Source organism: Notechis scutatus, chromosome 3, assembly GCF_049901735.1.
Source record: "Notechis scutatus isolate UNSWTSFEM ecotype Mainland chromosome 3, rNotScu1.2, whole genome shotgun sequence".
NCBI classification, from domain to species: Eukaryota; Metazoa; Chordata; class Lepidosauria; order Squamata; family Elapidae; genus Notechis; species Notechis scutatus.
In genome coordinates this window covers 27190690-27216523 of record NC_142011.1, presented here as the reverse complement: position 1 = coordinate 27216523, position 25834 = coordinate 27190690, and the positions used below count along the sequence as shown (strand labels likewise).

Below are 25834 nucleotides of genomic sequence, written 5' to 3'. Positions count from 1 at the left end.
TTACTCTCTCACACCTCCTTTTTCTGAGAGAGATGGGCTCTTTAGAAATAGGAAATATAAATAAAATAAACAAATAAATATGAAACTGCTGGTTGAGGTAATCTGCTAGTTTGAGGTTTGATATTATCAGCATGCTGATAATACCCAATTGTATCTTTTGACTGGACCTGAAAATGATGCCATCAAGATTTTGTTCCAGTTCACGGAGATTGTGTACTCGTTACTACCAAGACCTAGTGATTATAGGTGTTTTAATCATCCAGATTTGGGTATATTCCCTCTTTGAACTTGAATGGGGTTAAACTTTCCCTTTTGATGTGTAATCAAGTTTTTCCTGGACCCAAAAATCCTGCTTCAAAAGCAGGTGTCAGTTTTGGCTATGAAGGCATTTGCATAACTTTGTCCAGTGAGCCAGTTGTGTCCTTTCCTAAATTGGGAGGGCTATTCAGATAGTCATTCAAGCCCTAGTCACTTCACAACTTGATTACTGCAATGCTCTCTACGTGGAATCGATCTTGAAACTTCAACTGGTCCATATCAGGTTTTCTCAAGCAGACTCCCTTCCCGCATCATAATTTAGCGTGTTTTCTAAACTATGAGAGCTGTAATCCAATACATCAGGTGGGGGAAGTCTGAAAAAACAGCTGAGATTTGGGGACTTAGTGTTCAATCTTTCACCTCCCATCCCCATTTTTCCCCTTCTTGTACAGTTTCTCACCTTCCTATTTTCCAAAGAGAACAGCATCTGGAACTCAGAGTTTGATGTCATACGCCCAGAAGACATGAACAACCCCTTGTCCCATTATTGGATCTCCTCCTCTCATAACACGTAATGGAAAAATTGGTTTCTCTTGCTAATAATTTCTCCTGTTTGTAATTTCTCCTGTTTTGTAAAAAAACTGTATGGAAAGCATCTTCTGGGATAACAATGCAATTCTTGGAATTACACTGTCTTACTTATCTCTGCAAATCATGAGTTGCCTGTTGAGTTTTGCTTTCCATTAACAGCAGCAGGTTAACACATGACTCAGTAATTTAGGGATCTCTAGATGAAGAGAATGCTGATATGCATAATTGCATAAAGTCACATTGTGTTATTTTGAACTTTTTGAAGGAAGAGGAAATTTTAGATTGAAACACTGGGGCTAGGACGAATTTAAGCATCTAATGTTACCCTAGTACAGGTAATCCTCAATTTGTAACCACAATTGAGCCCAAAGTTTATGTTACTAAGTAAGAAATTTGTTAAGTGAGTTTTGCCCCATTTTATGACTTTTCTTTCCACATTTGTTAAGTGAATCCCTGCAGTTGTTACATTAGTAACACTATCTTTAAGTGGTTTCCCATTGAATTTGCTTGTTAGAAGGTCTCAAAAGTTAATCACATGACCCTGGGACACTGCAGCCATCACAATTGTGAGTCAGTTGCTAAGTATCCAAATGTAAAGCACGTAAGCATGGGGATGCTGCAACAGTCATAAGTGTGAAACATGATCATAAGTCACTTTTCAGTGCCATTGTAACTTTGAACAGTCACTAAGTGAACTGTTGTAAGTCAAGGATTATCTGTATATCGTGGAGGGAATCTTTGGGCAGTTGAGAAATCTGAGTCAGAGACTATTACAGTCTGATTGGATAGTATGCATGAAAACATTGCTGATAAATTATCTGTTGCATTTGAACTACTGCTTTGTCTTTTTGATGTTGTGGTAATCCAACCCAATTTGCTTTCATGTTCATAACTGCCCCTTCATCACAGATACTTGACAGGAGATCAGTTCTCAAGTGAGTCTTCCTTGGAAGCCTATGCTCGTTGCCTGCGCATGGGATGCCGCTGTATTGAACGTGAGTGCTGGTCTCTTCCCATTTTATTTCCTCATCTGCGTCATAAGGATCAGGAAAGATTGATCTCATATTGAACATAAAGGAAATTGCACATGTGGAGGCTAGATCAAGTGTGTAGTGGAGTGTACATTCTACACACTGAATATTCCAGATAAAAGGATCAGATTGCAAGAGATATGAAAGTGTCTATCTGGGATTTTGTGAGATCCTAAAGGTTAAAATAAATTATATTGAGCTAGATGGATAGTAAATAAAAAGGCAGTTTCAAATATACATATATAAACCTTTCCCAGAGTACTTTGATCAGCGATTTCCGAAGGAAGGTTTGCTTGTGACCTTGAAATGAAAAGCACTCTTAGTGCCATGGAACTAGGGGTATTATCAATGCATCGCAGGTTACTTTCCCAAATCTGTTTTGAAATGCCTTTCTTTGTGGTATCACTTTCACTCCGGAGAAATAAGGAAATCATTTTCATTGAAACATGTTCTACCTGGATTGTTAGGTGACAAACAACTATTTATATTTGTCTTTGGATGCAACTTGATTTTATCTAAGATAATTAATTCCAATATTAACTTAACTTGTATAGATGAACTTTTAGTTATACTTTTAACTGGTTATCTTTTTCAGTTGATTGCTGGGATGGTCCTGATGGGATGCCTGTGATTTATCACGGACACACATTAACTACAAAAATTAAGTTTTCTGATGTCCTCACCACCATCAAGGAGCATGCTTTTGTAACTTCTGAGTAAGTAAAACGTCGGTTGTGAAATCATGTTCTTTGGAAATTTGCCTTTCCCTAGCTCAGATACTTGAGCCCTAAAGTCTTATTTTATGGCACTTCATACCTATCTATAAAGTATTGTTTCAGTGCTAGGCTGGAACATATGTATATGAAGTAAGATGTTGCACTGGCATGATAGTAGTCTATCTTATTCTAAATTTTTGCAAATGATTATCATATACAGAGAGTTTGTATGTGTCTGTGTATCAGCATCAAGAATGCAGGATTCTATGAAACTTTCTATTTTAGACACATTGAATTTATTTCAGCAATAATTTGATTTTTTAAAAAAATATAGCATATGTACATTTTTATAACAAGAGTAGAATATTGAAGTTGTGTATACTACTGAAATTATGTCTCTAGCTAATAGAAGTCTTTCTTTTTTTAACTTCTTTGGTATGAAATCTGATCCAGAAATTTCACTGGCATTTCAGTTATTTTTCTCACAATCCAGAAGATTAGAAACTTGTATTCTTGAAAAAAATATATACTGTTGAAATGAGGGGGAAATTGGTATTTTATCTATTACCACATTAAATGTATTTTCTGTATTCCAAAAGAATCATATATTAGTGACAACATTTGGTGCCTTTGGAATTGACACCTAGTAATGGGATTCTAAAATTTCAATTCCCTCAATATTCCAGCTATTTGTTTTCCAAATAAAGTGTTCAATCTTTTGGATCTGATCTTAAAGGAGTGTGGATTGCTGATAGAACAACAGAAGCTAGAAGAATAGCTGAACAAATCTTATAGGAATCAAATGTTAATTCTTCAGGGAGTTGATCTGAAAGCCCAATTAGGCAAATTTATAACAGAATTAAGATTAGCACCACTATACTTATAATCCTATTTATATATTAAGAAAATTTATATGGCCACCAACTCAAGGTGACTCCAGTGACTTACAGAAATAAAACCCTAAATAGAAACAAAAACCATTGTTCCTGGCCCTAGGTCCATTGGCAAAGCCATGTCTTCAAGTCCTTTTAAAAGACTATAAGGTGGGGGTCAATCTTCTCTCTGAGGAATAATGTTCCTGGGAGGGGGGAGTTGTGTGAAGAAGACTTTTCTTGGTCCCACTAGGTGGGTCTCCTTAAGAGAAGAGCCCTGTAACATATCCTGCTTCTCCGCTCTGGTGTGTGAGGTAGATGTAACTGGGAAAAGACAGCCCTTCAACTAACCTGACCCCAGACCATTGAAGGCTTTAGAGGTGACAACCAGCACCTGCAATTATTCTTAATGGTTTTGTTTCTTTTAAGTTATCCTGTTATCCTATCCATCGAAGACCATTGCAGCATTGCCCAGCAGAGGAATATGGCTCAGAACTTTAAGAAGGTCTTTGGAGATATGCTGCTTACCAAACCCGTCGATATCTCTGCTGATGGTCTGCCATCTCCAAACCAGCTGAAGAGGAAGATTCTCATAAAGGTGAGCTCTTTTTGTAGCCTTTCTGAATGTGGCTCATGCAAAAGGTGACATAGGCATTGTTGTTTCTTAACCTCCCCCGCCCCCAACTCTCACACACATTACTGCAACTTATTTCAGAATACCTGGTCTTTAGGACCCAAAAAATTATTAACATGTAGGAGCAGGGATGCTATAAATCTTGGCTTTACATGAGACCTACAAAACTGCTCTATACATCAATCAGCATTGCATTTTAACGATTATGTAGGTGAGTATGACAAATTTATAACTTTCTTGTTAGAATAACCCTATAGAAAAAAAACTTTTACAATTATGCTTCCTGCATAGCAAATTAATTTAAAAAATAATGGCTTAGTTTTTATTTCTTAAGCCAGCTTCTTTAACTTGGGGCTTTCAAGTTATTGGGACTGCTGCTTAACTGAATCCTTTAAATATAAAGGAGAAATTCTAGCAAGTGCATCAGAAAATCCAAACAGAAATTAAATGTGATGACTCTCAGGAAAAGGTCTCTAGAGAATAGCATTTCTATAATTGTATATGCCTTGTATGCATTTCACTAAAATGAAATGTAGTACCCATTCTTCAGCCTGGAAACATGTTGCTAATTTTAGGTCTTCAGCATTCTCACAGATCTTTTACTTCATAAGGCCTTCCAAAAGCCACTTCATTTTTTCCCATTTCATTTTTGTCAGGGAGGTTTTCACTGGCTTTGAGCATATATTATTTTTTTTGTTGGAGAAATTTCATATGTAGTTGCCATAAAAAAGCAGGCAGTTCCATCAGTTCCTCAAACGCAGATAGAAATGTTCACTACCGGTACAATCACAAGCTTCAAAATGCTGAGAAATAGCACAAGTCAATCCGTTCTTCCTGCCAGCTGTCTGATAAGAGAGCTCAGAAATAACACGGACTGCCATCCTTTCTGTATTGTGAGTTCACCTAGTGAACATTTGCCCAGAAACTTAAAAAGAAGTGATTTGTAAGGGGGAAATGTGAAGCTACCTTGCTATAAAAGGGAGATTCAAAGTTACCCCAGTGGCTAAATTGAGAGATTGACTTGAGACCAGAAAAAAAAAAAAAATCTTCTCTCTTTCTCACCCTCCCTCCCTCCCTCTTGGTATTTCCAGAAGTGCTAATTTTACAGTGGAGTAATGCCTTCTCCTAATTCCAGTCTTGGTTTTTACTATTTTGTTAAAAGAACTTGACATGTATATTTCTTGCTTTAGCACAAGAAACTGGCTGAGGGGAGTGCTTATGAAGAAATACCATCATCTGCAGTGTATTCGGAGAATGACATCAGCAACTCAATAAAGAATGGCATTCTGTATCTGGAAGACCCGATCAACCACGTGGGTTTCTTTGTGTTGCTTTACTCTTACTTGGAGCTGACTGATTTATACAATCTTACATAAGCTGTTGTTGTAGGGCCGTATATATACCCCTCCTAGTCTGGGGCTCAGTTCCCCAGAAATTGCCAACCTAGCTACAATTTATTTTATAATTTTAATACAGAGTGCATAACTCTGAAGCATTAGGTCTTTTGAAATCCTTGAATATAGTTCCCCAGAGTCACCAGTATTAAAAATTGTAAAATTTTTATGTGGCAGACAGGGCTAAACTTAACTTTTGGACAGTGGAGAAGTAGCATGCTATACCATAGCTTTGGCCTGGAAAAAAAATATTAGCTCCTGCTTTTAATTGAATACATTGGATTTTAAAAATTGTTTATATTATTATTGTGTCTTCAAATCAGTTTTGATTTCTGACTGGCTGCTTGCAGTTTTGTTGGCATCCTTTGTCTGAAATGGGTTGCCAACTGCTTCCTTCTAGACTGTGAGTCGCTGGCTCAAGATCACCCCGTAAGACAGGACTAAAACTCATAGTCTCCTAGTTTCGATTCCAGTACTTTTAATACAACAATAGCAATAGCACTTAGTCAGCATATTGTCCCCAACAATTTGGGTCTTCATTTACTGACCTTGGAAGGATAGAAGGCTGAGTCAACCTTGAGCCGTTGAGACTCGAACTGCTGGCAGTTAGCACTCAGCAGAATGAGCCTGCAATACTGCATTCTAACCACTGTGCCACTACAGCTTTAACCATTACACTGAATTGGTTCTCAGTAGTCATAATAATTAATGCTGTTGTTGCCCTATTTCTTTGATTCATCCCTGACCATTTTGATTTAGTCTGCAGTGCTTATTTGAAAGCCCAGCTCAGGTTCTTGGCCTGATAAAGTTCTGTGTCCTGATCCATGGATTCAACTTGATAGGGATGCTGAAAATGTCTGCTTTTTTCAGAGATTCATTCGAAGCTTTTCCTGCTTTCCACTTTCAGTAGAGCATTCCAATTGTGCCATTATAATATGAGTTTCCACACTGCAAGACAGAGAAGAGAAAAGATTGCTTCTCTTTGTCAGTATTTTAAATGTTGCCATATGATGTGGACAGGTTGCTTCAGTAAAAATGTGTCTGGGATTAAAAACGCCCATGACTTAACTTGTGAGAATGATATAAAGCTATTACAAAAGGTAGTACTGAACCCAGATGAAGCAATGCTTTTTGCATGGTCACATAAGCATTAATAACCCTGAATAATTCCTGGCATTGCTTAGTTGTTCTGTAGATTGTTTTTTTTTAACAAACAGAAGCAGTTCAGTGTTTTTTTTTTAAAGAGGTGGATAGTTGGTTTCAAGTTTTTCATTCATTGCCCATGAAGAAAGAAAGCTTTGTCAGTTGCTCTGCATAACTCAAGAATATGGGCTTCTGCTCAAAAGAGCTATCAATCTGAAAATAATTAGCTTAGATAGAAAATAGAAAAGAAAATAGAAAAGAAGAGCAAAGCCCTACTCAGTGGAGATTTAAAAGAAACTTCACGACATTCCAATTTCTTGGCCCATTGTTAGAATTAAACAGTTTTGTATTTCCCTAGCTTGCAGTCTTGAAAACTTCATTTGAGGAAGGGGTCAAACAACTTGTTAGTTTTAATATCAGCAAACCATTCTTTGGATTGAACATTCCATTTTTAACAACCAGTGTTTAGAAGTTAATTCATGAGAGTGTCAGCATAATGCTTTTTTTCTCCTATTGTCATATATCATCTTCATAGTCCAGATTAGTGAATTTTATAAAGCTTTGTTCTTTTTTTTTTTTGAAAATTTTATTGATTTTTAAAAACAAACATAAACGAACAAAACATAAAACATAAAAACATAAAACATCTTTTTTGAAAGCAGCATAATCCCGGGTTACATCTCTTCGTACAGACACAAATTCAAGTTCATGCTCATTTTTATATTCCATTCCATATCTTATTACTATTCTGCATTTTCTATATAGCTTCTCCCCTCTTTTAACTTTCTTAATTTTATTTTATTTATTTAATCTCAATTCCAATCATTGTATTTATATTCTTTGTCTGTCCTGTTTCAACTGTCTGCTATCTTTTCTCATTGAACAAAATTTCTCCTGTAATCACTGATTGGAGTATGACGCCTTTATATCTTTCCCCTAAAATTATAACACTTAATATAATACATAACTTCTGTTCGGATTCTGCTTGGTACATTCTAAAACTACACACTATTTTAAAAAAAGAAAAAATTATAAATGTATAATATAATTAAAACAACAATCCATACCAATTCAATTCTATCATTAATATTAATATTCATTTAAATCTTAACGTTTTACACATTACTTTTCAGATAAGTATCATACTTCTATGGGAACACTTATAAACTTTCCCCCCACTTCACTTGTATTTTATAAAACATTGAGTAATTAAAATGTTCCCGTTCCTTCCTAATTCAATTCATTTATTTTATTTCATTTATTTTGTTCACAAAAGTTTCACTAAATTACACTGACTATTTTATCCCACTTTTTAATCATACGTTGTTTCCAATTTTCTAACATTATTTCTATTACAAATATAACAATACAATCACCCATTATCTCTGAATAAGTCCTGTTTCTTTACATCTTGCTCCAAACCTTTGTAACTTCTCTTCCTTTCCTTCTCTTTCTTCTTCTCTCTCCCCTTTTTACCCCCCTGTCTCTCCACCTCCATTTCCCTCTTCTGTATGCCCCTTTTCTGTTGCTTTCCAACTTTATATCCACTTTTCAAATTATTTTTCCCTTTTTTGGCTGTTTTTTTAAGTCTTAAATTCTCCATTCTCTTTCCCCCCTTTCCCCTTTCTTCCCCAAATAGAGTTACTTGTTCATTAAAGATGGCTTCTTCTTTGTCCCAATCTTCTAGTTGCGCAGTCTTTTCTTGTTGTTTCTCATAGATGCAGATCGCCATTTCTAAGAATTGAAAAACGGAGCCAAAGAAGCCCTTCCCTTCTTGTGTCTCTTCTTTATATTTTTTAAATTCCATTTTCAGTTCATCCAGAAGTGATGCCATTGTAGAATTTTTTTAAACAGCCACCCAATTGTTTTTAGTCATTCAAATATAATATCCAAAAATCCCAAAGTCACCAAGCAATCCAAATACACACAAGCTGTTTCTTTTTACACTTTCTTCTTTCTTCACTTTCTCTTCCTGGGGTTACTATTTAGTTCCAAAGTTCCAGGTAAAATGTATCTTTTAGAAGTCTTACAGAGATTTTACTTTAGATTCTTTTGAAGTCCAGGCAGTCTCCTCCTTCCAAATCCTGACCTTATTCTTTTCCTCTCCCTTCCTCCTTATAGAAAAAAAGGATTTTTTAGTGTCCAGAAATCTTTATTGTTCCTTTGGCATTTAATTATATTTTCAGCCTACCTATTAGTGCCAAAGCGGATTTTTCCAATTTCTTATTCAGCTCTCTTTGTTGTCAATGTGAGGAAGGAGAATGAAGAAAAAAAACTTTCCCTTTTCACTTTCTTTCGCTGCTTCCGACTCTTCTTTGGGAGCGATGTTATCTTTTATAAAATTTAAATTCCAGGGTACCTTAGTTGTTGCTTTTTATCCTGGTCAGCCAAAACTTTCACTTCTTATCTTCCTCCTGCACTTTCTTTTCCGGTTGAGTGCTTCTTTGAGGTGGCCATTTCTGACCACCGCTCCTACCGCCTTCGGGAAAGTGAATTTGGCCAGCTGAGGAGGAGAGATGCGGCTCCCCTCGACCCTGCTGGTGATCTCCCCCCTCTTCACCACCTCTACGGGGTGGCTTAGCCCCGAAGCCAGCTGGCTCGGGCCGCTCCAGCGGCGAGCCCAGGCAGAAACCGCGCATGATCGCGGATTCCTGCCTGCCGCCAAAGCCCTGCAAACCGGAAGACCATAAAGCTTTGTTCTTGAAGGAGACTATTCCAGGATCAACTTAATTACTGGTGTATGTTTTCTACAGGACTGGAATCCTCATTATTTTGTCTTGACCAGCAGTAAAATCTATTATTCTGGAGAGACAACAAGTGATTTAGGAAACGAAGAGGAGGAAGAGCAAAAGGAGGTATGTGAAAGAAGATATCCTGAAAGACTAGGCAAGCAAACATGGCTGAATTAGAGAATTTTTTAATGGTAAGAACAGTTAAATATTGGGTCATTCTGCCTAGACTAGTGGTAGATTAACCCTCTTTAAAGATTTTCAAGCAGAGGTGGGATAGTTTTCTGTACAGTATTTCTGCATTGAGCAAGGGGTTGGATTAAATTGCCCATAAGGTCCCTTCCATTACATATGTTCTGCATTTATATGATTTTATGACATAATTAGAAGGAATTGGATATCTTCATTCTTCTTAGTCTTTGATGGGAAGAAATCTGGAATCTACTTTTTCTTGAATTGGAATGAGCTGCGTGTTAAGCTTTACCCATCTTGAATTTCCTGTGGGAAAAATGTAACTTTGTAATGATATTTCCACTTAACACTGATGAAGTTGAAAGCTAGGACTAACATCAGTCTGGAAAGGGTTAGAAGAAGGCCATGTTTATACTTTCTGCTACAATCATGAAAGGACTAAGAAGAAGAGGCTGGAGAAGATTTTCTGGCATACATGTGCTTCGGAGAACTCTATGAGGCTTCAAGTTTGATTTGATTTAAAATAATTGCTCAGAACATGTAGAACAAAGGCAGCATTTGTCTGAGACTCATTAAAACAGCTTAGCCCTTGTTCCTAGCATGCAGAAGACCTTCCATGGCAGTTATGCAATCCTAGAAACAAATGCAGGTGCTTTTAATGAGCCATAAAATGTTGCATTTACAATCCTGAATGTGAACCAGCTCTTCCCAATTGAATCCAAAACTACCAAGTCCCACTACTTTGGATTTTGCTGGCTGGCTCTCCTATAATTCAGGCTTGGAACTCTCATTCTCCTTTTTCTGGCAAGTTTATTAGGAGGAGATTGCTTATAAGACTAAGAAAGAAGAGCTTTGGAGGAATGTCCTTTGTTTCTGCTTTTGAAGAATGAAAGGAAAGAACTCTGGGAAGTGCATACATCCAGAAACAATTATGAGTTATAAACATAAAAGGCTACTTTATACAACTTCCTAAAATGGTTTGTTGTTTGCTTTAAAATAATTATTTTCTGAAATGTTAGCATTGCATGTTGCCTGGAGGCAAGAGATACATGACTTGAACCCTATCTGTTTGTTTATGCTGTGGTGCAATAACAGAATGAAGGTATTTGGGAAAACCCAGGATAGTTTCCTGTTGGGTTAAACCTTGGGTTTGGATGTCTACACTTGGAAAAGAGAGATTGCTCTCCTTCCAAACTAATATACTTGTGTCTTTCTATCTTCTCATTCAGTCACTCTTGGTGTGTAAGCTACTAAACCAAGTGCTTGCTTTTCATTTCCATGGCAGACAAGCAACAGCACTGAACTCCATTCCACTGAAAAGTGGTTCCATGGCAAACTGGGAGCAGGGCGTGATGGGCGCCACATAGCGGAGAGACTGTTAATGGAATATTGTGTAGACACTGGAGCCCCCGATGGCTCATTCCTGGTGCGAGAAAGTGAGACCTTTGTTGGTGATTACACACTATCTTTCTGGTAAGATTCATTTGGGCATGAAATTGTTATCTAAAATGCTCACATTCAATAGGGGAATAATACAATCATTAGTTCTTCATCCAAAGAGTTTATGTCTCTTAAGAAAACCATACATTTGCGTATTTGTCCTGGTTTTAAGTAAGAATTGGAAAAGATGCCAAATAAAAGGATATTTGCAAGAATGCCAAATAGAAGGATATTATTCTCATTCTTGTTGCATTATCTGTAGTTCATGCACTATCTAAACTTATCCATTATCCAATAAATGATGGCAGAGTCAACTGCAGTAGAAATTTGCAAACTTTTACATTACAACATTGTTATTGAAAGCTTTCAGTAACTACCATGAAATCCGCCATTTTAAACGAAAACGTTTTATTCATAAAGAAAAGTAGAGGTGGTTGTTTTATTTTGCAAAAGAGTAAAGAATTTGGTTGTAGAGTATCTGTTTTTATAAGGTTTTTTTAAAAGCTTCCTACACACTTACTTATAGCAGTAGGAAAATTTGCTTCTTCATGATCCTCTGGGGCTTTTCCATATGGGGAAAAAAACGCTAGGACTAGAATAGGGAAAGTCAGAAGCAAAAGCCTGGATCCAAAGAAGCCCGTTACAGTGACAATGCCTCGATCTCCTGTGGAGAAATGACAAGCTCTGAGTCCACTAAGATTTATGGGTGGAAGAAGAAGATTTAAGATTTAAACCTTGGGACTGACATGCATGGCTTCAGTCCTACCCTTTGCTGTTGTTGGTTTCCAGTATATTGGCTGTTTCTAATATTGGCAGTAAAACTAGCTTGTCAAGATTGTGTAGCTAAAAGTCTGTAGAAATTCTCAGTCATCCAGTCATGGTTGTCCCAAAAGTGCTTTTTCAGGAGGCAACTGGACTTTTTTGTTTTTCTTTTGAAGACGTTTCGCTTTTCATCCAAGAAGCTTCTTCAGCTCTGACATGATACTGACAAGGATCTTCCATTCCCCATGATCCTGTCAGAGCTGAAGAAGCTTCTTGGATGAGAAGCAAAATGTCTTCAAAAAACCCCCAAAGAAAGTCCGGTTGCCTCCTGAAAAAGCACCTTTGGGACAGCTTGCCAAGAGTTGTGTTCTTGAATCTCTGCCTGCAAGTTTTCCGACTCAACAGTTGGTCTGGGTAGGGCTTGACAAAACATTAGAAGCTACTGATTTCCGTAAGGATGGGAAAGCTTTGCTGGTTTCCCCATTTTTAATGATTAGAGAAGAATTCACTGCAAGAAAGCAGAATAGGTCTCTTCCCCCCTTATAGGTCTCTCTTCCTTAAAGAAAGTAAGGTATTGGATTACTAAATATGCAGACCTCAGTCATTACCTGACTCATTCTCTCATATTTATTTTCTGGCAGTATAATTATTGTTGTTGGGCAAACATAATCCACAATAAGATGCTAAAGAAAAACAAATGTAGGCTGCCACTCTAAATATATCCACTGGAAAGTAATGTGCACTGAATATTATGCGTTTGTCTTCGGATAACCATGTATAGGGCAGCACAATTAATCCTTGTTTTGTTGTTTCTTCTACACAGGCGCAATGGGAAAGTGCAGCACTGCCGGATCCATTCCCGGCAAGATGCCGGCAGCCCCAAATTCTTCCTCACTGATAACCTGGTATTCAATAGCCTCTATGATCTCATTACTCATTACCAGCAAGTGCCACTCAGATGCAATGAATTTGAAATGAGGTTGACAGAACCCGTGCCCCAGACAAATGCACACGAGAGCAAAGAGTAAGCCAACAAAGGAGTCACATTCTATCTTTGGTCTCTCTGTGTCTCTATCTCTGCCTCTCTGCCTCCCCCTCTCCCCCTCTCTCTCTCCCTCCCTCCCCTCCCTCTACAATCAATCTCAGAGTTCTTTGGCAAGCTACAAAGTTATTTAGACAGCCAGAGTCTCTTAATCCCTTAAAGGATATAAAACAATAAAATGCCATGAAGAAACAGCCCAGAAAAGATAAAAATCAAACCATATCTGCTTAGTTGTTGAAAGGATTTATGGTTGGTGCCAATCAAAGTCCTCTAGGAAAGAGATGCTATGGGTGGAGTCTCACGGTTAGGAATGCTTTCTTTCTTGCAGCCACTTCTTTTATTTCATTATTCTGAGACACATTTTCAAAGTTTATCAATATAGAAATTCAAATAAATGTTTTTTGTCCTTCAATTCTAATATAATTCTGTCTGCAAATTTCTAGTACTAATTTGGAGTGCTGAAGTTTGGATTTAACAGAAGGAGTGAAGATTTGGGGTTTACATCATCTCTTCAGTGTTCTTGTTTTATGCCACTGATTGCATTGCCCTCCAGCATAGTGTTTTAATCTGTTTTGCTTCAGAAAAGAAAATACATCTTTATAATAGTTCCATGCCATTTGACCTGTCCTCAGCATGAACATTTCATTTCTTATTTTAAATTCAATAAAGACAACTGGACCACCTGTTCTCACCATGAACAATTTCATTTTCTATTTAAAATATGTTTTATTTTGAACTTAACAAAATATAGTAGGAGCATTCAGAGCATTTGTTACAACTGATCCAATGATTTTAATAAAATAAAATATTTAATAAAACCTTACAATCAATTTGTAACAAATTGATATCCTCTAAATATCCTCCTAATCTGCTTAACAAGGCTAACTGAGAAAGACTAATTTCTAGTTTGCCTTCTTGGTTGTATTTACTGAGACCATGAACATGATATAAAAGAAAAATAAGCTGATTGTTCTTATACAGAATTCGCTGTCCTTGGCCTGGTGCGGATATAACTCTTGTTACTTATTTGTAATTAAGAATAAGCCATAGAATCATGTGTTTTTCCCTCCTTTTTGGTGTCTTAATTATCTACCTCCTCACACAATCATTAAGTCTACACTTGTGGTAACTAAGCATGCCAACTTGGAATACCGGTTAACATTTAGACTAGGTTTAATGTTGACACAAATGTAAAATGTTATGGTGTGTTTGTTGAAGTAGAGTCTTAACTGATAATCCAGAGCCTTGCAGGGCAATCCATATGTGACCTGTTTCTGACTTTTTAACCAAATGAGTTTTTGCATTTCTACCAGGGCTAAGAAAGAAAAAAGACTTGGCTTGTAATATTGAATCCAATAATTTTTGAGATCAATCATATCTCAAAACCTACAGGAAACAGCCTAGTATCTAGCCCCCGTTTTTTTTTTCTTTAAGCAAAATTAATCTTAGCATCCAAGTATTTATCAGGAATTGCTGCCTAGGAAATAACCTAAATTATTTTGTTTTTATTCCCAGATGGTACCATGCTAATCTCACCCGGAATTCAGCTGAGCGCATGCTGATGAGGGTGCCCCGGGATGGAGCCTTTTTGGTGCGCAAGAGGAGTGAGTCAAATTCCTATGCAATCTCTTTTCGGTGAGTGCATTTGCCAAGTGCTGTGGATTAATTCTTATATCTGCACAAACTGAAATGTTCCCTGCCTGTGTGCAGTATTCTTCAACCATTACCTCATGGTTATTTAGAAAATTAATTGCTGGTCTGGTCTTTTTTTTTTCTAGGGCCGAAGGAAAAATCAAGCATTGCCGCGTGCAGCAGGAGGGTCAGACAATCATCTTAGGCAATTCAGAATTTGACAGCCTGGTGGATTTAATCAGCTATTATGAAAAACATCCATTGTACCGCAAAATGAAGCTGAGATATCCTATTAATGAAGAAACACTGGAGAAGATTGGGACAGCAGTGAGTATGGCACTAGGTCTACACTGGGTGGAAGCCAGTATTTTTCTTCTGGGTTGCAGTTAGGACCATACTTGGTGTTTTTAAGAGTTTCACTTCCTAGAAATGATGTCCTTAATTGGAGATTACATGGTATGGCTGGGTACCCAAAAGACTTTAATTTTTTTCTCCTAATCTGATAACTGATCATGTTCCTCTTTCTGCAAAAGGATTTCTTAAAATGTATTTTATTTTATTTAGATATTTATTTATACCTATCTTTATTTTTTTATAAGTAACTGAAAAGTGGTGAAACACATACAATATTCTTCTTTCTCCTACAACAACTACTCTGAAGTGAATTGACATGTGACTGGCCCAAAGTCACCCAGCCAATTTTCATGCCATGGATTTAGTCCTCCTGTGTTCTGTTTTATCTCATAAAATTATTCTGTTACATTTTTGAACAGTTTTGTCTAAATAATTAGCAAATGAAAAGTGTACGGAGGATTGTATTGCATTTCTATTTGTTAGGAACCAGATTATGGTGCCCTATACGAAGGACGGAATCCGGGATTTTATGTGGAGGCCAACCCTATGCCAACCTTTAAGGTATTTTCCCTAATTCCTTGGTTGATATCTGGATTAGGCTAATAAGAGTTAATGAATTTTCCTACCAGGCTTACAAGTGCTTTTAAGATCTTCTGCAGAAACTATAAGAACAGTTTTGCTTTAGATACCCGTGTATTCTCACTCCCAGACCTAATAGCAATAGATGGAGTAGTTTGTGTTAAGAAATTGCAGGGTGTGTGTGTATTAAACTCCCATTTTCAACGCTATAGTTTTGATTGGCATTTCTATGAATATTGTTTTTCATAATTTTAAGAAACATGATATCCTAATTCTAGTCAGAATGATATGATACTCTAATTAGCACAGTGAAACTTACCAGCTGGAAGAAGCAGGAATGAATTTGAATTATGTAATTTTCCTATTCTTGCATAAACCTTTTTGAGGAATAGTTTTAAAAATGGGCCAGCAAGTTATATTTCTAAATGTTTCCTTTCTGCAAATATTAGTTTACTATATTGTACATATGCAGTCACACTTTTCTACACCAGAGACACTAACAAAACTATCTGGTTTGTGTGTGTAATGGGGCTGGAGGGATCTCAGTAGTAAATATTAAACCTGAAATGGAATCAGTTGCTAAAAATCAGTGAGGTAGGAAGTACATATATGAAAACTGTGGCAAAAATTATTTTTCAAGTAATAATTTTACCATAATTAACAAAAATACCTACCCCTCCCCAAAATCCAAGAAAAACAATGTAAGATTGTCCATATATGTATATGACATAATCACGTTAGAGATAGCTCTTGACTCATGACTGTAATGTTGCTGCCCATTATGGTCATAAGTAGTGATGATTGTAAAGCGGGCCATTGCATGACCATCCTGATTTTAAAACCTTTTTTTTTGCAGTGGCTGTTCAGCAAATTTTCATGGTCGTTACATGAATCACAATTGTTAAGCAAGCCCATTGTTTGCTTGTGGACATTTTTGCCGAAAATGGATAGTAAAATACCAGCAAAAACATAGTAAATCATGGTCATGTGACTGCAGGAGGCTACAAACAGCTGTAAAGGCAAGCTAGTTGCCAAGCACTCAAAATGCAGTCAGGTGACAGGGAACAATTGTTGGAACTTCAGGATTGGGACATATGTTACCTTTTGGTGGTCCGTCATAAGCTTGTAAGTCGAGGACTATCTGTAATACAGCTTTGTTGGCTTTCCTGTTACAGGTCTTGACACATCCTTTTCCAAATGTTAACTTTCTCCCCACACACACATGCACATACTCATCCTGTCAAAAGTAGATCGAAAAAGATATCTGGACAAGTGGATTCTTCTATAACTCCTTAGCAAAACTGCTTCACCTCCACGGATAATTTCATCCATCCCAATTATTGCCATAGTTACCTTGCCTCATTCTTGTGTCTTTATTTTAGTGTGCCGTCAAAGCTTTGTTTGACTACAAAGCACAGCGAGAAGATGAGCTCACCTTCACAAAAAATGCAATCATCCAAAACGTAGAAAAACAAGAAGGAGGCTGGTGGGTATAGCTATTGTTCTGAAGATAATGAAATTGTTCTTATGCTCCCCCAGAAAAGATTTGATGTTAGTTTTTGATATTAGTTTAATGGAAGTTTCTTTCATTGTGTGATTGAAGCACGTAAAATGAGCTTATATAATTTGTATGCCTAGAGTGACAGGCATGTTTATCAACAGAGTCACATGTGTGCAGCTGCTATTGGCATATTACTAACAAGTAGCTAGGGAAGAGTTAAGTAGAAGGAAGTGATGGGCTTCGTTATTTCTTAACCTACTACTTCTCCCCTATATATTTTCTCTGCTGTGCACTGCATATTCTTTCCTAACTATATCTTAATATTTATCCTGATCCTGTTTTGAATTAAGCTTCAAGTTCAGGATAACTTTAACTTGAGTTCAAACTATTTTGATAGAATAACGATTCTATCATTATCTTGAATAATTTCTTAAACCAGGGCTGTCAAATGCCACCCTAACCCAAGCCCGGTTTAGCGAAGAGGGAAAAAGTCCCGATACATCACGTGACACTGCCGTGACAACGCAAGTTTGACACCCCTGTCCTACGCACAATAGAGAGGGAGTTCAGGATTTTTTCCCCTTTAGTTTGAGCATTACTTTCCTCAGAGAGCATGCTCTCTTCTCCCTCACTATTGATGTTTCCTCTGCTCAATCAGTTTAGTACTGCAATTAAGTTTAATGCCACCAATTTCAATTTTTATATCTGCATTTGGTATGTAATGTAACATTGCTGTAGAATGTGTACATATTTTCATGAGATTTGAATTTTTTTCAGGTGGAGAGGAGATTATGGGGGTAAGAAGCAACTGTGGTTTCCCTCTAATTATGTAGAAGAAATAACTAGTCCAACTGGCCTGGAGCCTGAGAGAGAGGTGAGTCCTTGTTTTAAGAAAATGACAGAGAACTATATCATTTCAGAGTCTGTAAAAAAAAAGCAAGTCTTCAGTCTGAATACAGGTAGTTCTCAACTTACAACAGTTAATTTAGTGACCATTTGAATTTACAGTGGCACTGAAAAAAGTGACAGGACCATTTTTCATACTTACGACTGTTTTTAGCATCCCCATGGCCACATGAATAAAATTCAGATGTTTGGCAACTGAATCATATTTATGACAGTTGCAGTGTCCCAGAGACATGTGATTCACTTTCTGGCAAGCAAAGTCAGTGGGGAAACCAGATTCATTTAACAACCATATTACTAATTTAACAACTGCAGTGATTCATTTAATAAATGTGGCAAGAAAATTCGTAAAATGGGGCAAAACTCACCTAACAAATTTCTCACTTAACAACATAAATTTTGGTATCAATTGTGGTAATAGCAATAGCAATAGCACTTAGACTTATATACCACTTTACAGTGCTTTACAGCCCTCTCTAAGTGGTTTTACAGAGTCAGTATATTGCCCCCAACAATTTTCAATCCTCATTTTACCCACCTCGGAAGGATGGAAGGCTGAGTCAACCTTGAGCCTGGTGGGATTTGAACTGCCAAATTGCGGGCAGCCGACAGTCTGCAGTACTGCACTCTAACCACTGCACCACTGAGCTTGTAGACTACTTGTATTGCCTTGAAAGAAGGCTACCTGAAAGACCCCATCCTTTTGTCTTAGGTTGCCCACCCATCTTATATGAGCAAACATACGAATAATGGAGATATATCTAGCTCAGTCTCTCCTTGTATGCTCTCAGTCCCTCCCCTTCCCCTCTTCTCCCCTCCCCTCCTGTCCTCCATTTTGCCCAAGTTTTGTTTAGCTTTCTGTTCTTAATATGCTTAAGCACTTATTCTAAACCAGGGGTCGCCAGCCTTTTGGACCACCAAACTCATAATTTTATATCCCGCGGACCAGAGACCCTGGGAAAATCCCAAAAAAAGTCTGCAGGAAAATCCCCCACCCCTTTTTCCTACCAATTGATCATTCTTTATTTGGGATTGCAGGATACCATCTCCAGCTCTGTTCTCGGGGGGGATGGGGGGGGAGAGAGAGAGACTTTCGGCTTCATGCAAGGAAAGCAGCAGAAGCAATAGAAGTCTTTCTTTCTCTCCCCCAAACTCCGCCAGAAATTAGTCTTTGTGAGACTTGTCACATTGGCGCAGCCTCTTGGAACAGGAGGCCTTGCAGGGTCCCAAAGACTCATTTCTGGTGGAGTTTGGGGAAGAGAAAGAAAGATTTTTGCTGCTTTCCTTGCGTGCAACCAAAAGCAGAAGAAGAAAGAAGCAGAAAGGAGCAGCCCAGTGGCCAGGCGAGGTGCATGAGGCGAGTGGGGCAAGTTCCGCCCTCTGCCCTTTCCCCCCTCCCCTCACTCCCTTGTGTTGTTCGCAATGCAGGCGATGCAAGCCTTGTGTTCCTGTGGGCCATGTGGGCAGCACAGCCTTGTGTTCCCGCGCAGCCTGGATTAATTGCTTTTGGGGGGTGCTTTGGGGGTGACATTTCTCTGTGGACCACCAAAATTTTCTCACGGACCACCAGTGGTCCCCAGCCCACTGGTTTGCAACCACTGTTCTAAACTATTTTATGTGAAGTTCTCACTCTCACCCTTCACTGTTTTATTCTTTTTACTGCATTATAACCCATACTGTGGATCGATGCTTGCTGTGGCAAACAGAATAGAGATGCCTTTAGGAATGAATAATGCATGTGTAGATCATCCACATGAATCATGTGCACTAATCAGAGGAGGATTTAAGCTACAAGTGTTTTGCCCCTCTTGGTAGTTTACCTTCATGTACATCATTTAGAAACATAGTTTTTTGCAAATGAAGGGTAGCTGTAGCTAAACTGTTTTCCCACTAAACATCATAACTGTAATGATCAAATTTATTTTATTGGCTTTCAGCATTTATTATCGACTTGATCCTTGCTACTCAGAAATTACAGGGGTATAGGAAGAGGCGGAAACTGAATAGTTGCACCTAGAAGCAGAAAAGGGAGAGAGTATGTCAGGGAGTAATACAATGCTAGCTAAGGCAAAGTAAAGCATTTTAATAGTTTTGTAATATGCTAGACTGCTTCATGTGTGCTTTTTGAAAATAAATGCATTAATCTAAATAACTTTATGGATCGTCCTGAAATTTGTATGGCTGAGCAAACTACAAAATGTAGAATCTTTACTAATATACTGTGATTTTGCTTCCAGCAACAGCTAGATGAAAACAGCCCTTTGGGAGATCTACTCAGAGGGGTACTGGATGTACCATCATGTCAGATTGGTAAGTTATGGAGGGAAAAGGGAGATAAAAATCAATTGTATGCCCTGTTTCTGTAGAATTTCCTTCCTTGTTAGTGAGCCCTACAGATGCAAACCCAGTTTGGTTTTTAAATAAGCAGTTGTAAATTGATCAGTGATAGAGTCCAGACTTGTCTGCATCCAAACAAACATATGCAAAAATAGAGAGATTTAGAGCTACAAGATAGAAAAAGTGAGAAAAGGAGAATTTTAAAATGGTTCCTGTTCCACAGAAGAGCATTTAAATTAGGGGCTAGATGCTGACAAACTTAAGACTTTTTTAAAATGGTCCATTGTGATACATATAACAAGAAATCAGGACAAAATTTACATATCAAATTTTCTGTTCTTTGTTTCAACTTCTAAATTTTCCTACTGGGTGATGCTATTGGGACATTGTTTTGGGCTAAAACCCTAATTTTAGTCATTTACTCATTCTGGACATGTTGATAATTATGAAGATCTAATAACAATCTATATTTTTGTTCTTTGCTCGTCTTTTCATAGCTATCCGCCCTGAGGGGAAGAACAACCGTATGTTTGTGTTCTCCATTAGTATGGCATCTGTCTCACGGTGGTCACTGGATGTCGCAGCTGACACCCATGAAGATCTGTTGGATTGGGTGAAGAAGATTCGTGAAGCAGCCCAAACTGCTGATGCCAGGGTAAAGGATAAGTAAAAAAAAAAAAGCCCTCGTGTATTTCATTCAGGTCACAGTATGACGAGTATAAAGCTTCTTTCTCAGAGGTTGACCTTGAAAAAATTAACTGTTTTCATGGGCTGAACATAGCTTGGGGGAATTGTTTTATCAGTTAGAAGTTTCACTTTTCACACTGAAGACCGGGTGGCATGTTCAGGACTAAGAATCCTGTATTAAAACAACTATGGGAATGGCTCAATCTCCCAATTCTATTTTTGGTTATGAATCCCTCAGCAGAAATTTTCAAATGGGCTTTGCCAGGACAAATGAAAAGAAGGTGGTTTGATGGAGTGAGGAATGAAATTCTTTTGCTCCTCCCTGGCTGACATTTTTCACTTGATGCCATCTACACCTCTGCTTTGCAGCGCAGAAAAATCTATTCAGGCTTATATTTCTGTGTTTTGGTCTTCCATCAGTTCTAACTCCAAACTTGTCACTGCTGAAACTGGCACTCTGGGTGTATGCTCAGGTGTTTATATGTGGCTAGCTCCCCCCACCCCCAATGATGAGCTATGTTCAGAAATAAGAACAGGATAGTTATGATTCAGAATTGTTCCAAATATTGTGATTATTCTCTTTATTGCAATAATATATTAGAACATGTTATTCTTGCAGATGTCTTTCCTCAGTTTTGTAACCTGACATGAGATTCCTTCCCTCATTTTTCTCAGTTAAAAATATTTACTTCAAAGATACATACAGGACTCACACTAGACTTTGTAGGAGTTGAAGTCCAAGATTTCTTCAGTGGACCAAGCTAAGGACTGCTGATAAGGGTGTAGTAACATAGATCAGAAAAGCAAATTTTCATATTTAGTGTCCTTGCCATTGACTTGATTCTCTGTTGTTTCTATCAAGGACTCTCTCAGTATATACTTGATGGGAAGAGCATATAAATAGAAAATAAATGGACAAAGAACTCAGGAAAACTAAAATATTTTATAAAAGTGATGAATGTTGCTGTTTCTCATTACCTATAATTAGACAAATTGTGCAATCAACATTGTACTAATTCCAAAGCTACTCATCTTTGTCATGAGCCCTGAAGTCTGTTTTAACAATTTATTTTGGAAGCTTTCTGAAGGGAAGATGATGGAACGGAGGAAAAAAATAGCTTTGGAGCTTTCAGAGCTTGTTATCTACTGTCGTCCTGTTCCCTTTGATGAAGACAGTAAGTATTCATGACTCTGGACATTCTTGTTATTTATTAAATTTACATGCTACCCATTTCGCTATCCAGAGCAAGGGTGGTTAATATGTGATAAAAATAAATGTACTGTATAAAAACAATTATAAATATAGAAAGTTAAAGTTACAAAAATTGAATAATTAAAAAACATACATTATCCCAAAATTAGATTTTTATATTAGATTATTATCCCCTAAATTAGGCTATCCCAAACTCTAAGGATTGGTGAGCATCGTGATTTAAAAATTAATTGTATCAGCAGGCTGATATTGATTTATTTTGGTCCCAACACAACTGAGAAAACTTGTGTATTTTACTGCTATTGTGGAATAATGCAAAAAAAACAAACCCATTCTAGAAGTAAAACAAATGGGCTGTTTCAAGTTTATTTGTTTTGAGATAGTGAATCAAAATCTTAAAAATATTGTAAAATTGCATCATTATTCAGTATTTTGGGGTTTGTTTTCATTAATTATCCTGACTTAAAATATATATCCCATAGAGAAGAAATATACATCTCATTTTTTTAATATTCTCATTCATTCTGCGAGGAATTAAGATTATTGCAGATTGGCATCTCCCTGTTCTCTCTACAGAAATCGGTACAGAAAGAGCCTGCTACAGAGATATGTCATCTTTTCCTGAAACCAAAGCAGAAAAGTATGTCAACAAGATCAAAGGGAAGAAATTTCTGCAATATAACCGATTACAGCTTTCCCGCATATACCCCAAAGGACAGCGCCTGGATTCTTCCAATTATGATCCCCTTCCTATGTGGATCTGTGGCAGCCAGTTGGTGGCGCTCAACTTTCAAACACCAGGTGAGGCCATCTTTTTACTGAATATTTTATTGTGGTGACTTTGGCTTATGGCAGGATTGAGCAATATGTGTCCCTCCAGATGTTGTTGAATTGGCATCTTGGTAGACTTCATGCTCATTGATGAGGGATCCTAGGGGCTACAGTTCAGTCATATTTGGAAGGCCACTCTTTAACCATCTTGGCAAACATTACTGCATTACTGCTTTAGATTTTTATGTTCTGAGTCCCAATCCTTCAAGACTGTTATTATCACAGACCTCCATTGGTGCCCACATTTTCTGGAATTGCATTTTCTCTTGAATTCAAATAGTCCCAACTATGTTTTCAATTAAAGGTCAGCTTTTTCAGAACAATTTGAATCTTTTTGCCACTTGTACATGCCTGCCTAATTTTGTTGTACATGATTGTATTGTATTGTTGTCTCCTTAAAAACCTTTTATTGTATTTGGAATTGTTAGGTATTCAGTCATTTTCAGTTGGACCATCATATAAACTTCAAAGTACATCAAACAAACAATACTACTGCCAACAAGTCTTCTTTTGTTTACTTATCATTTGGAAAGGACTATTTTTTATTTTATCTATATGTATTAATAAAACTAGAACATATTAAAAACTATCAAAACCTTGTCCTCTGTTTTATAGGAACTGCATGTGCTTGAAGTAAAAGATAGTTTCATAATTGGCTTTGGCAGAGCACGTGAGCCTCTTTCTTTCCTAGGACTATGCTGAATCAATAAGAAAGTCAAAATAAAATAAATTGTTCATCTTAAACTGCCAATAGTCTTAAAGAATATGAGTGTTGGCTTCTTAAAAGTATTAATACTTTTTTTCAGTTGATGAGCATTTTTTGAATAAAATGACTGCTACAGAGAAATATTGTGGTTAAGATACTTTTCACATGCTAAAAAAATAATACTTTAGTGGCATGGAGAATTTGCATTCAAGATTTATGAACTGGGCAGCAAACACTAAATTATAGGAAGAGCTTTATTCAAACATAAGGCACTATTATTATTTTACCAAACTGCAATATTATTTTACTGATGTTGGGGTGTTTGTCATTGAAATGCCTATGTTTTTGCAGACAAGCCAATGCAAATGAATCAGGCTCTATTCATGTCTGGAGGCCAAAGTGGCTTTGCATTGCAACCAGCCAACATGCGGGATGATATCTTTGATCCCTTTGACAAGAATACTCTGCGTGGAATAGTACCACTTTCCATCTCCATTGAGGTTTGTACTTTATGATTATCCAAGTGCCCACTAGAATGAATTCTAATATTGACTTTATAATGGTTGAATGTGCCTCTTTTTTTTGTTGCTTGGAGCTTCAAAAGATTGCTACATTATACCCTGAAAAGATGTGTGTGGTGTATATACATCTACAAACATTTTTCTGTTCAAAAGATCTTCGTAATTTATATAGCATTCACTTTTTAAAACCACATATTCAATATGAAAAGAGATATATGCTGATAAATGTGTAACATCATTTTGAAATAGTAAGCCAATTTTTATCATAAGGAAGAGATGGTGACATCCACTTCCTGGTTTAAACTACTAGTTGTTTCTTACTGTGTATAATTCTGAATTTGGTTTAAACTGATTTATTAAGACATACTACAATGCCTGAAGCCATGATTTATTGTTTACTTGTTTTATAAATAATATTAATTTCCATCTGCCCTTATCAAGGTGCAGCAATTAACCATAGTTTAAAAATAGATGCAAATGATCTCCGTAATTATTCTGAAGGTGAAGATTTGCAAGAGAAGATGATGTTGACTAAGCTCAAGATTTACATAGATTCATTTTTGTTATCCTGAACATAGCATTACATTAAAAATGGCATCAGCTTCCAATTTTTTTCAGACACAGGATAAGCTAAACCTTATTTGAAACTACTTAAACACTTAAGGACTTTAGAACCACATGCCTTGTTCAAAAAAAAAACATTCTCAGTTTTTCTTCTAGGATTATTTCCTAAGAATACTTGGGGACACCTAAACATGAGTCTAAATCAGTGTTTCTCAATCATGGCAACTTTAAGATGTGTGGTCTTCAGCTTCCAGAATTCTTGCTGACTGGAGAATTCTGGAATTGGAGTTCATACATCTAAAAATTGCCATGGTCTAATTCAGGGGTGTCCAACCTTTCACCTTCCCTGGGCCACATTAGAAGATGAAAATTTGGTTTGGGCCGCACATATAATAAATTATTATAAAATAATTATATTATAAAATTATATAATAAATTATAAATTATGTTTATTATTTATTATTAATTATTTATTAAAAATTATTTATTTTTTATTAATTTTCCCGCCAAATTTTGCGGGGGGGGGGAGGGGGGGAAGAAAGCTCGCCCGCCTCGCGCCTACCTCTCCTGCAAATGTCCCGGCTGGATGCGGCAGGACTGGAAGGCGAGGACCGGGAGGCTCGGTGCAGCAGCGGCGGCGGGGGCAGAAGCGGCGGCGGCGGTGGGGGCAGAAGCACCAGCGGCGGCGGCGGGGGCAGAACCAGCAAAGGCGGCGCCCGCCTTTTCTGTTGCTGCTTGGTGTGGCGTTCGCCTCGCCCCGCCTGCCTCTCCTCCTCCTCCTCGCTGGCTCTTGCCAGAAGGTTGGGGTGGGCACTGGGCCGCATTACAAGGTGACTTGGGCCGCATGCGGCCCGCAGGCCGCGGGTTGGACAAGCCTGGTCTAAATAATAGTCCTCGCACATATGGCATTATTACTGTAAAAAGCAAAAGTAAGTTCTGCTTGGTAAATATCTTACTATCTGAAGCTGATTTTAACCAGTAGCCAATGCTTATGGAGATACCACATAAGCAAACCTAGACATGCCAATATCTAGATGCAGTACGAGAAAACATCTCTGCTGCTTTTACCATCATGGTATTGGCTGATGCCTGAACTTATATCTGTATTTAGTTGTGTACACTGCTACTACCAACAGCTTGCAATTCTAATTGAGTCAAGATCTTCTGGGCCAAATTTTTTGTCCAGAAATCCTGTCCTG

At 37.5% G+C, this 25834-nt stretch overlaps 1 protein-coding gene across 1 annotated transcript in view; it reads left to right on the top strand.

The window, feature by feature from the left end:
* Positions 1–25834, top strand: part of PLCG1 (phospholipase C gamma 1) — a 106764-nt gene that overhangs the window by 66605 nt on the left and 14325 nt on the right. The window contains exons 10-27 of the mRNA XM_087959361.1: positions 711–829; positions 1759–1844; positions 2476–2596; positions 3898–4066; positions 5293–5415; positions 9393–9494; positions 10846–11033; positions 12586–12786; positions 14320–14439; positions 14583–14763; positions 15274–15351; positions 16752–16855; positions 17648–17744; positions 20014–20086; positions 20611–20768; positions 21879–21975; positions 22590–22814; positions 23902–24050. Of these exons, the coding sequence (XP_087815487.1) occupies positions 711–829; positions 1759–1844; positions 2476–2596; positions 3898–4066; positions 5293–5415; positions 9393–9494; positions 10846–11033; positions 12586–12786; positions 14320–14439; positions 14583–14763; positions 15274–15351; positions 16752–16855; positions 17648–17744; positions 20014–20086; positions 20611–20768; positions 21879–21975; positions 22590–22814; positions 23902–24050 (2391 nt within the window). The remainder of the gene's footprint in view (positions 1–710; positions 830–1758; positions 1845–2475; positions 2597–3897; positions 4067–5292; positions 5416–9392; positions 9495–10845; positions 11034–12585; positions 12787–14319; positions 14440–14582; positions 14764–15273; positions 15352–16751; positions 16856–17647; positions 17745–20013; positions 20087–20610; positions 20769–21878; positions 21976–22589; positions 22815–23901; positions 24051–25834) is intronic.